The sequence below is a fragment of the Cynocephalus volans genome, chromosome 6, assembly GCF_027409185.1.
Source record: "Cynocephalus volans isolate mCynVol1 chromosome 6, mCynVol1.pri, whole genome shotgun sequence".
NCBI classification, from domain to species: domain Eukaryota; kingdom Metazoa; phylum Chordata; class Mammalia; order Dermoptera; family Cynocephalidae; genus Cynocephalus; species Cynocephalus volans.
Window position 1 is genome coordinate 90,875,234 of NC_084465.1, and position 13,001 is coordinate 90,888,234.

Here is a 13,001-nt window from a genome sequence, read left to right on the forward strand (position 1 = left end):
TATAATGATCACCAGCATCCACATTACACAGATAAAGAAGCAGAAACCAAGAGCCTACTTAAAGCTCAAGCAGCAGACCCACGTTGTGAACTCAGGCAGGCTGATACGAGAGACCACACTCATAAATACCATCTCTCTTCTTCAATTTACATTCAGAAAAGATTTTTGTGTTTGTTCTTTGGTAACAGAGATCTAGAACATATAAAATTTAATTCTGTAATACAATAGCTAGAAACATTTTGAAATGTGAATTTCAGTTCAGCAGAAGCTGAGAAAGGAGTTGGCACTATGAATAATACGCTGATGTTAAGAGAAATTCTCTACTTACAGAGATTCCAAGTAACCTAATGATTATCAATTTATTGGGGAATCATTGAAAAAGTTTGATGTGTGTTCCTATGTCATATCATGTCTCAGATAGGGGCATTGTTTAGTGAGTGACAGTATGGCAAACAAAAGGTCAGCAATAATTTTTAAAGATGGACAAACAATTTTAATTGAAAGATAATACTAATCATTCCATGAACTTTTTGAAGTACCCTTGTATATGTTTCTGTTTAGAGAACATTGGGAATTAAATGTTTTAAATTGATATATCTTTTAACTACTTACAGGTTTTAAAATATTTTGATAATGACCTCAGCTTTGCTTATTCAATTTTCCATTCTATTCCTTTGGTGCATACCTGTCAGCTGGGAAAAAAGATAAGCTCTCAAACTGAGCTCTGTCATTTGAACTATATCCCCCCCCCTTTTTTTTTTGCCTCAACTTTGCTCCTTGACTGCCTCATACTTTTTCTTTCAGGGAGAAGGAGGTAGATACCTGCTTTGGGTGGAAAAGGCTGTACTGGTAATTGAGTTGGAATGTGGGCAAAGAAGCTGTTGCTGAGCGGGCTACTGCTTCCTTCCATAAACCCAGGCAATTGAGCTGTCATATTTAAAGTTTTATTGGTTAAGATTCAGGTTAGGACTGGAGCCCTTCTTTTGCAGTTCCTTCAGGGCTACATGTGGAAAAGAACAAGCAGAAAGCTCAGTGATGACTTCTGAATATGGCTGTGAGGAATGAACGGTCATCAGATCCTGTGGTTTCAAGGAACACTAAAGGGGAGCAGGTCAGTTAGACACTTAAAAACAGAAAGGAAATACAGTGCTCTTTCATTTAGTATGTCAAAAACAGCCGAGAGGTATGTGACAATCCAGGCAAAGCATTACAATTTCTAGCCAGTCCAGTCATGATTCTCTGGCAAACTCCACAGTTACGGTTGTGATGCATTGGGATGAGAGGTACTATGTAAATGTCAGATGTTACATAAATGTCAGGAATGATTATTGTTAATGGTGGCTAACCCGTTCCTAAGCAAAGATCCAACTCCCAGCCAATACCTTCTTAGCAGAGGTTCTAACCACCAATAATCCCAAGAAGGGAATGCTCACCCCTGGTTCTATAAAGGAGCCTAGTTGAGATTTGGGGTTGAAAACGGGTTGGGGTGGTCCAACTGCCACTATTTGCTTATCAAGTGATCTCAGGCCAACCCCCTAACCTTCTGGAGTCTGCCTTAGCTCACCTGTAAAATGTGGGTAATTATAACACCTGTCCTACTTCTCCTTATTGAAGGGGGTTCGCATGGTTGCCAGTGCTTCCTGAGTGTGAGCTGCTGCAAGACAATGGTAGTAGCCTAGATTCCAGCTGGAATTTAGCCTATGTCCTTCATTTGAATCCTACTCACAGCTAGAACTTCCCAAAGGAGTTTCAGCCAGGGACGGTGATGGTGATGGAGATGGTGACTGGCTGTTGCTGAGAACTCCAGGCTCCTCTCTCGCTCCAGACCAGGCGCCTGTATCCTGCATTCTGGCCCTGGCTCTGCCGCTTCCCAGCGTGTGAGCTCGGGCCAGTTACCGAGGAAGCTCTGGAAGTGATCGCCAGGGGCCCTTCTGGCTCTGACGCTGAGTCTAAATCAGGCTCATCACTTTTTCTAGCTGTGATTCACCTTTCGCCTTCAGGAGCAACCCTCCCTACAGCTTCTCGCAGACGCACAAAGCGGGGGTCTTGGAAAGGGTGGGGGTTGTGTATTCCATGTGCGTGTGCACCATAAGGAAGTTACTCCCCTGTTGGTGAGGTGGGGTGGAGGGTGGTGAAGAAGGAGTGTCCAGCGTGCGCTCTGAGAAGCCAGGATGCAGGGAGCACGGTAATGAGGTCACGACTGTCGCAGGCAGAAAGGTGCTGGACATCTTCTGGTGGGTGGAAGGGGAAGCGTCCTGAATTTCTGTTGGCAGAAAGTTTCTTCCCACATCCTTCAGCATCCCCTCCCCACCTCTCTCCTCACCCCCTTACCCCCCATGCCTACACCTTTCAAACCCTACCAGGCCCTCCCCGCAGGAGAGCCGGTGTCCGCGCCTCCTCCATGGTCCTGTCTGAAACCACGAGGATTGTTTCCAAGCTGACTCACACCACTAATGTCAGGGAGCCGTGTCACACGGCGCTGGGCTCTGCAAGCTGTTGCTTGCGCGGTCGCCCCCGCCGCCGCCGCCGCCGCTGCCGCCGCTCCCCGGCGGGTGCACCAGGGTCCGCTCGAGGGGCGGGGCCGGGGCGGGGAACGCCCCCTCGGCGCGCCGGCCCCTCCCCTCCCTCGCTCCCTCCCCAGCGGACCGCAATGATTTAGAAGTTCAGGAATCCCACGTGACGTCACCGGGGGGGTGATGTAATGCACTCTAAATAGAATGTATTGTAATCTTTGCTCAGTCCAACGTGGTCCCTTCACCCGGGCTCCGCTCTTGCCTTCTCCACACTTGTTTGGTAAGTTCCTAAAAATACGGCTCGGCCACTGTGGGGCTTTTTGCATTTAGCCACTTTTGTTGCACTTGCCGCGGGAGCCATCTCGGGAGCGTACTTGTTTGCAGGGGTTGGTTCTCGGCAGCAGCCGTGAGGTTACTTGGTCCAGTGGGCAGGTCACAGGGCAAGGAGTAGGGAAGATGCGATGCATTTTTTGGAGGGTGATCTGTGTTTGTAAACATTTTGGCGGACCAGAGGGCAGTCCGGCCCCAATTGCTGGTGGACTGTGGAATTCTGCTGTGTCCTGAGGCCACCCCAGAGACCCCACGCCGTGTCCGACCCGGAGCGCGTCTTGGTGGCCGCCGCGCCGTGCGACCGGAGGGATGCTAACGTGGAGCGAGCGCCGTGTCCGCCCGGCGTGCGTGCGTGTGTGGGAGCGCGCGTGAGTTTCCCTGACACGGGGAACAGTTATGAATCGGGGGTGTGTATTTGCCTCCAGAGACCTGGCAAGGTGCGGAAACCTGCAGAAGTGCGGTCAAGTGGCGGTGGCGGCGGCGGCAGCAGAGACGGCGAGCCGGAAAACTGCCCCCGCGTCCGCAGCTTCCCAGTGATGCGGTGGAACCCCCGGAGAAAGTTTGCAAACTTCCAGCGGGCGCGGCGAGGACGCCGGGTCGCCCCGGAGCGCGCGGGCGAGCGCGCAGGGGGCTCGCTCTCTCCTGGGTGCCGAGCCTGTTGCTGCCACCTCTCCCGCAGGGCTGCCCGCCGCCGCTGGTGGGTGTGCGCGCCTGGGGAGGGGAGGTCACCTTTGGAGGGCACTTGGCTTTCGCTCCGGGCGCTCCAGGCTCGAGAGTGACGAGGCTCTTTGCTCGCGTTCGCTCCTCAGCCGCCTCCGCCTCGGTCCCTTTCTTCTGGCATCTTTACCTCTTCGCCGCCGCTGCCCCAAATGACAGCTCCGGCTCGAGCCGCGGAGGCGCCCAGGCAGTGCCCAGCACCCGGCGGCGGAGCCTCTCTCTGCGGCGGATTCTCGACGCAACCGCTTAAACTTTTCACGAAGTTCTTAGAGGGGCAAGACGCGAAGGAACCAAGGAGATGTTTTCTCCCGGCGACAGCCTCCCGCTTCTTCTTCGCAGTAGATTTGTTTCCAGGGGGTGTCTGGTAGATAAAGCCTCAGACCTTGTCCACACCACCCGCCCTCCCGCTCTCCCTGAACGGGTGCCACCCCCCACTTGATGCTTATTCAAGGCCGGGAGCTGGAGTGGGCTGCTTGTATATTTCATTGTCAGAGTCTGCAGGGTGCGTTTGATTTTTATTTTTCCCTCCCTTTCTGACATGTGTCAAGGAATAAAGGCTGGATACAGGTCCATTACGTCATTCTGCAGGCCAGTTAAGTGTTTGATTAACAACTTCAGATACTCAAGGGTTCAGGGACTTAGAATACTGACAAAGCAACTCTGCTTTCCACCCCCACCCCCCAACATACTCGTGCAAGCGCCAGCTCCTTGGGCATCTTTATTGCCCTCTCCTCCCAGACCCCTCCTTCTACACCCTCCCCCGCCCACACCGTTATCACGCTAGCCCCGCCCCCGCCTTTTACAGCTTTCCCTGGGGCCAACACTGTCCCTGGAGTGTGGGTAAGAGCTTCTGGTGTCTAAGGGGACCACAGTACCTGCTCAGCGCACAATCTGTTCTTTTCTATTATTTAAGAAAGGCACCAGCACGCCCTCTTCTCCAGGGTGAAAATGCTCAGCCCGGATAGAAAAGGCATCTCAGGAGATGTTTAGAAGCATTATGATAATACTGCGTCCCTGTGGTGACTTGGGAAAGCAAACACACCCACTGCAAACAAAGTGCTTAACTTCACTTAGCGCTTGCCTAGAACCGTTTAGCTGGAGAGAAGACTTAAGAAGTGAGGACGCTGACTAAATCAAGTTTAGCTGAAAGGATCGAGATTAAACGTCTCATTTACAAAGTGAGGGAATGTGAGTCGTTGAACCCAAAGTACCGTACAATAAATTGGTGCGTGTGTTATTTTCTAAAGTTTTTATGTTTAAAGAGGAAGTTAAATACATATGTCATTGAACTGAGTCAGAATCTCTGTCTCTGGCAGTTGAAATGAAAATCCTGTGTGTGACTTGTTGAAGGGATAAAAGTAAAAAGAACCCTTCTGTGGGGGAGGAGGGAGGTGTGCAGGGGAAATCAAATAAAAAATTTACTAACAGGGTTTTGATGGAGGGAGAAAGGGGATTTGAGTGCTCTCTGATTTGGAGTCAGTGAAAGCTAAATAAAGGAGAATTTATATTCTGAATATGTGGGAATTTCTTGAAGATCACATGTTTTGTTATAATCAGATCTACTTTCTTCAAAGTGAAAGCCGTGCTGCAGGGTAGGCATCTGTGAAACTCCTGTCTGGGGTCTAATTGACATCTCTCCCCAAGTTTGTGGCAGTATTTATTATTTATTCCCAGCTACAGATGAAATAGTATAACAATACATATGCATCGAAAACGTTAAACTTCTTGTTTGTGATGCATAGACCTAAGGGGAAAATGGACCAGGTCATGGGCACTGGAGAGTGTGATTAATGATCAGTGATTTAGTGATCAGTGATTAGTGGTTTTATTCAAACTGTTACCTCTGACCAGAAGCACACATCAGAGGATTAACAGGCTCTTTAGATAAATGCTCATTAGTGGAAGGGGAAAAGCAAAGATAATAGGCATGCACCCAGGGACAACTTTCGAAGAAAATCATTCCTGTCTTCAGGATAATAAGCTCTATTAACAGAAAGCCCCTTTAATTTAAAACTTGCTTTTATCTTGTAAATCAAAGTTAGATGTAAAAGTTTTTAGTGCCATTATAACCTAAATTTTCCCATATCCACTAGATGTGGATTATCTCAGTAGAGATATATGTTTTTTTTTTTTAAATTTAAACAAACAATTGGACCTTTAGAGCAGTTGAACCCTGACAAGTTCTTAACTCCCAGGGTATGAAGGTGTCCCCCCTTCTCGGATGGAGATTGCGGCTTGCTAACTAGATGGCGCACTGTTATTTGGTGTTCTGTGCTGCGTAGGGCAGGAGTATAAACTGAACGTGTAGCTGCTTGCGAGGTGTTCTTCAACACTTACAACAAAGTTGATTCTGTGTAGGGTTGGAGGCTAGACAGTTCTACAAGTTTTTAGTCACATTTTCCATGTCAGTTAAATCTAGGGAGTTTAAGGCTACTGGAAAAATTAGTCTCATTACTAAAAGGAACTTAGAGAACGAGGGAGGAAAGGAGGTACGAGAGAGAGTCCAGGAGGTACCTCTGGGTTGCAGAAGTGATTGTAAAATACCAGACCTGTTCTTTTCACTAAGAGCTAGTTTCACAATCTTCTGGTCTGAAAGACTGAGGCAAATACTCAAAGAGTTATTTTCTTCCTAATCTTGCTGGTGAAAGAGAAGTGACTAGAAAGGAGGGAAGAAAAAACTTGATTTGGTGACTGCAGGAAGCAACACGTTGCTGATTTTATTCTGCAGATAATGGTAAGATGATGTTTTATTATGTTTATTAAGCAGAGAGAGAACTTTGCTCTTGGTTAAACGGTACTAATCTTATATTTTCATAGGTAGAATTCAGAAATGAAATTCTTATTTTGCACAGAATTTTAATTTGCTTTTGTCAGTTTCCTGGGACTTCTAGCATTTTGTATGGAAGGGTGTGTGTGTGTGTGTGTGTGTGTGTGTGTGTGTGTGTGTGTGTATGTGTGTGTGTGTGAATAAGACTATTATTTCCAGGGTGAAGTATGTTCATGAGCATGTGAACTACAGTGAGGAAGCTATGAAGCATGTTAAATAATGTGTCAGGTAAGAATGCCCTTTTCTGTGAGCTTTCATGAATCATGTCAATGCTTAAGTTTTAATAAGAAAGAAGTTCTTAAAAAAGAAACCTAAAACAAAACAAAACAAAAACCCCCCATATTTCACATCCAAATCTAGATCTGTATTCCTGACGAAGGATGCTACTGATTGAATATCAGCTATTACTTTAGTTTTAAAACTTAAAAAGCAAATAATAAAAGAACCCGCTTGTGTGTCCCCGTAATTTTTCCTCATTTTCCTTTGCTTGTAGCATTTTATGTAGATCTATTATTTTTAAAGACTTACTGATTCATATCAATTTTTATTTTTCAACTTTATTTAGAGTAAATATGTTTGCCCAATTGATAATATCTCCAAACCAATCATTTTTTAATGTAAATTGCTGATATCTATAAATTGCTTGTCAATTAGAAGTCAGGTGTGACCTTATATAGTTTATACCCGAACAGATAGTTTATTAGAACACATTCTCACAAAAAAAGTGAAAACCATGCTTTCATTTCTATATCTCTGTGATGTTCTATCTTTTATTTCAATAGGTGGTTAAATGAATGGTAGTTTGTCAGAGAAATTTTTCCTGTAGAGCTTTTCAATTATAGTAAGTTGAAAATTCTCATTATGACTATTTGTCAGTTTTCTATACCTGCACATTCAAAACCAATCAATCGTGAAGCTTCCATGGCTATTTGTACTGATGTGAAGTTTCTAGTTTCCTGATTTCTTACTATAATTTACTTTTTAGCAATGATACATCACTGTCCTATAGTATTTCCTTAGAGTTTGCTTTTTATTAAGCTGAAAATTATTTTGTGGTGTGTAATGTTCACTGGATTCCCAAGATAGGAACTTCGTATTTGTACTTGATTTTCTCCTAGTTGTGTTGTTAGATTGAAACTGGGATTTCGGTGGACTTAACTGTTTTTGTCATCTTTTCTTTTTTTCTTCTTTACTTAAAAGCAATGCCGTTATCCACAAAATTAATATGGTCATGGCTGGTGTTTCCCATCTGTATGCTTCTTTTGCTTCTTACAAATTGGATTTCTACAACAATTTAAGGTCTTTTTTTAGAGGCAGCTTTCTTGGATGAAGATGGAACAATGATCTCAGTCAATTCATTATCTTGTCCAGTTTGACTACCAGCTGTATTATGGGAATCAACCAATGCTTCCATAAATTAGTGTTTAAAAATTTAAATCTAGGACTGTTTCTCTGAATTCTATTTAGGAAAATTATACAATTGAGATAAGATAATAAACTGTGGGGAAGGGCAGTAGCCTCAAATATTTAAGTGTGAGCAAGAAACACTTTCAGATATGCTAAACAGATTTAAAGACACTGAAGAACCTTTTTGCGTTGCTATTTGTAAACTAAATAAGCTATCCGTTTTGTGGCAATGCTTTAAATAGAAAGTCTGGCACTTTAAAAATGACATCATGTTTAATGTTTTCACTAAAGAGTTATTGCATTTTGTAATTAGGGAAAAAATGGGCAATTAGTGTTTTTCAGTATCCATTAGTATTTCACTGTTGGGAATCACAAATCATGGATTTAACATAAGAAAATTAAAAAAAAAAAAAAAGGAGAGAAGACTTTTAGAAATTTCCAGGTACTGATACACTCTTCCAGAAACATGAGTAAAGTTTTTGAAGCTCTTATTGAGGACTTTGGGACTTTCAAAATAAAACAAAGTTTAGGATGAATTCCTGAAAGGATAAGATGTAACATTGATATTTCAGTATTTCTGTCCTCCAAGTTCACTCTATTACCCCCTTTTTTCCCTGAGAAATAGATCAGAATCAATTTATCACTTAATACATATTTCAGTTGCTTTCTTCTGTTTCCCTAAGGTTCATATTTCTAATCTCTACCCTAAAATTAACAAGAATTGAAAACTACCATGTTGGCATTTGACTTGAACTGATCATAGAGGGAGTAAAAGAATTGCTTTTGGTTTAGAGATTCTAGTGCTGAGATAGGAAGGCTTGTAGCATTGTGCAGATGCTGGCAGGAGGGGAGATCCTCCTACTGATAGACCAAACTTTTGGTTTTACCGAGGAGACCCCAAGGCCTGGTTGTGTCCCCTGGCCAGCCTGGTCCCTGCCTCCCGGCTGGGTTCTCTTTCCATGAGTCAGGTGCTATGATGCCCTTGTCGCAAATGTAGCATAACCCATGGCTTTGGATGCTTGCTCTTTTCAAGCCTTTTGACCACTAACTTTTCAAAGAAATTTTTATCAGATCTTTTGAATGAATGCCTTGAACATATAAACTGTAGTTGCTATTCCATTTATTCTTATATAATATCTGCACTGTTAATTTTTCTGATACTGGCCTCCTTAGTTGATTTTAACTTAAATTCTACTTCTTCACCATTGTTATTAGACATGCCCTATAAAACTATACCATCCAGATTTCATTTGAGAATAAAAGCCAGGTGGAACTAAAAATGGTCTAAAAGACTGTCTCAGAACAAAGGAGCAACTTTCTTAACTTCCTGTCTTTTCTTTATCATCTTTAAGGAAGGGATCCGAAAAATTATTTAAAGTTAAAATGATCTTTCTTTTTGTCAAATATAGCAACAAGTGCAGTTTTTAATCTAGCATATATATTTTTGCCTAGGACCTGTCTATACTATATTATCTTTCCAAGTTGATGTTTATGAGAGTGTTTGGAGATGAATGTTACTACGTGAGAAGTGAGTTGAGTCTGGAAATATGCTCTTTGAGGTTTGGCTGCTAAAACTTGACTAATCATAACTAATGGAAATCATGCATGCAACACAGAGGGCTCCAGAGCACCAAACATTTGATTTAAAATGATATTTAGGCTATGCTGTATTTAGGATGGGGAACAACAATATCTTAAATAGAAATCTTGAATGTATCTACTATATATGTGTTGTTTGGCCTGATCCATAGGTTTCTTTTCCAGTTTTTTGAATGAAGTTTTTATATCAGAATTCAGGTCTCTTTTATTCTTTTATTTCACTAAGCAGCCCCCGTGTGGCAGGCATGATTTCTCAAATATAACACATATCAGCTAGTTTTATGCAATTCTGTCTCTGCTGGCTTCCCAATGAGGAAAATACATTGCTTGAATTCACTTAACTGATTATTAGAAGAAATACATTTAATCTCCATTCACCAGATCTGGTAGGACCATTTCACTTTATCAAAACAAGATTTTCTTCTTTAAGTGAGTTTGGCTTCTGAATGACCAGGTCTTTATCCATGCGTGAGAGAGTGGAAGGCATTGAGTTCATTTCCACCAGGGTACCTAGGTATGATGTGGTACACCATTATAAAGAGCCTGATTTGCCTCACTGCAATGACAACATTGTCCAGAAAAGTGTTGACTCCTGGTAGGAAAGACAAGAGTATAGGCTCAAGCTTCTAAATTCTGAGCAGGGAATTATGCTGTTTCGAAGATGGCTCTTAGAATGCTGAGGTCCTCTGGGGTCATTTTGTAAACTACGACATGGCAAAATATTCATGGATCAGAACTTAACCATCTACATCTTAAAAGCCTTAACAGTTCTCTTCATCCATTCTCTGCATTTTCCTTATGCTAATATTTCCCTAGATTTATTTTAAAATGTCCATTCCAGCTACTCTGCTTTCATGAATAACCCTACATTAACAAATCACAAATATGTGCACTACGGAGAGGGGTATTTTTCCGTAAGGGAAATAGATTTAACATCAAATCTTAAAAGAAACAATTAGCAAGGCAAAAGTGAAAAAGAAGGTTTGAAATATGATTGATGGTATCACAGACTCGGTCATTCGCAGCTCTGCACTCATGTGGTTTATGGCAACAGGAAAAGCCTAAGACTGGAAGAGGAAATCCCCAAAGCACAGCCTTGACCCATTATGCTGCTCTACCTCAGTTTCTTCATTTGTGATAAGAGACTGTTGGTCTTGACCAGCACTGTCCAATATTGAAAGCCACAAATGTGAGCTGCATATGTAATCTTAGATGTTCTAGTAGCCGCATTAAAAATGTAAAATGAAACAGATGAAGTTAATCTTAAAAACATTTTATTTAATGTATCCGGAATATTATCATTTCAACATATAATCAATATAAAAATGTTAAAGAGATACTTTATGTTCTTCTTTTTTTTTTTTTTTTTGGTACTAAATCTTTGCAATCCAGTGCGTATTTTGCAACTACAGCATATTTCAATTTGGACTAGCCACATTTCAAGTGTTCAATACCCACATGTGGCCAGTGACTATGGTATCAGACAGTGCTAGACTATCAGTGGTTCTTAATTCTGGCAGCCCAGTAGAACCACCTGTGGATTCTGATTTAAGTGGTTTGGGGTGTATGTTTTGAGAGCTCCACAAGTGTTTCTAATGTTTAGCAAAGGCTGAGCACCTCAGTTCTAACTGATCTCTAAGGAATCTTCTACTGTAATGTTCTATGATTCTATTTAAGGAAAGGGATTGCAGTAAAGTGTTCATTCAGAGTTCAAGGGCATCAAGTGGGGGTTGTACCCTATAAAACATATTTAAGAAAATATAATTAATAAAATTTAAAATTTACAGAGTGAAAATTTTAGGAGATAATTCTTTGTACCACACATAAATTCTGTTTTGTTTAAGTTCCAAATATGGGTGTTTAAAATGGTCTGCTTCCCTGGAAATCTTAATTTAGGATTGCATTTACATACAGCCTCAGAAATCCTGCATTTGGAAAAGGTCAGGATCCCCATTTCAGTTATTTTTGCCAGCTTATTTCTTTGCCCCAGATACTACTTGCTTTTAGCTGTTTTTGGAGAGAAAATCTTACTCCATTTGAGAGTTTCTTCCCTCCAAGCTTTTAACAAGATTTGTGTCATTGCCTAGACCAAAGTTGCTCATGTCAAGAAGTTAATTATAACCCCCTAGACTTAAGGTATTCATTCTATTTGTTACCTTTTAAAATATTAGAAGAATCAATATTTCTCAATGTACACCAGAATGTTTTATTTTAATACTTTTTTTGTTTTTATAATATATCAGTCTGGGCATTCACTAAAGGATGCAACGAACCAAAATAATAATAATAATAATAATAATAATAATAATTTCCAAACTCCTCACGAATCGTCTTGGGGAGTCAACAAACAGCACGCTTGTGGAGGAGAGAAGAGACCTTGGTGTCAGTCCCTTGTGACTTTATGCTGTCGACAGCTTCTGCATTCCTGAATTCATGAGTCATTTCACCCTGACCCTCTCTTCTTTCCCCTGAAGAGCCATCTCTTTCCAAATACATGTCTATTTGACCAAGTGCTTTTAAAACATGACTTTAAACCAGTTTTTGATTCAAAATTACGTGTTTTTCTGCATTTTTGTGGTGATAATATTTGGGTTTCCTGTAACATTCATTGGCAAAATTTTATCTTCCATTTATTAACATATAGCTCTAGTCTCCACTTTCTAGATTGAGAAACTGAGGGATCGACAAGGCTAGGCATCTTGCTTATTGATTAGACAAGTGGTCAGTGTGAGAAAGGAGCTCATATTTATTAGTGTCATGTAACCTAAATACAAGCACTACTCTGGGTTCCAGGTGGGGATTTTTCAATTGTATGAACTGTTATACTTGTCTTTGTACAGAAGTGGTAAATAACATTATTTCTGGTGCTTTCCCATGCATTATTTGTGCTTAAATCGTTTCCCTGCTAATAGCTCTTTCTCCTTAGCTTCAGGCTAGCTACATGTACATGAACTGATTAACAAATACATAAGGGTATATTAATTTCTTAACATGGGATCTATTCTAAAAGTTGCATGGAAACATCTGTTGCAAACCTGTGTTTTTGATGGTATCTAGGGAAACTCTCTCTGGCTTCTTTGTGATCGACTGTTAGAGGACTGTGTGGCGAGACAATGAGATTAATGATGTAGGTTGTTCATCTGTTTGGGGGATTGAAGGCAAAGGGCTTTAGGTATTCATTTGTTGAGCAAAATAGACTCTAGCCCTAGCTTCTGAATTGTCTTTAATAAAACGCTATAGCTCTTGTTTTGCCAATGTACTGTCTTTGCACTTGGTCTGAAGCCGTCTGCTTTTGAGTATTTACTTGGTTTTTATTTTCTCCTCATGATGACGATAGGTTGGACTCAGCCATTGGCAGTGTCTGTCTGCACTTCTGGTTCTTTGAGAAATAAACCACGGTTAATAGTGAAATTTCTGCTCAGCATCAGGGAGTGATTATTGTAGATCCTTTTCTATGTATTATCCTAAAATTAAAGCAATTTTAATATTCACACATATACATGGTTATAGTGCTTATGCTTGTATATATGTATATAAATAAAAATATATATAAAAAATAAAACATATGTATATCATTACAAACCTTGGCCAGTGAGGACCAGAATGTT

General features: G+C 41.5%; 1 protein-coding gene across 4 annotated transcripts in view; it reads left to right on the plus strand.

The window, feature by feature from the left end:
- Window positions 1-2,770: 2,770 nt before the first annotated feature.
- CREB5 (cAMP responsive element binding protein 5) overlaps window positions 2,771-13,001 on the plus strand; it is a 388,746-nt gene continuing 378,515 nt past the window's right edge. For 3 of the 4 annotated variants that reach the window (XM_063100058.1, XM_063100060.1, XM_063100061.1), the window contains exon 1: window positions 6,207-6,294. In XM_063100058.1, the coding sequence (XP_062956128.1) occupies window positions 6,292-6,294 (3 nt within the window). In that variant the 5' untranslated portion in view covers window positions 6,207-6,291. Of the gene's footprint in view, window positions 2,794-6,206; window positions 6,295-13,001 lie in introns of those variants that run through there. The other variant, XM_063100059.1, reaches the window with a different exon arrangement.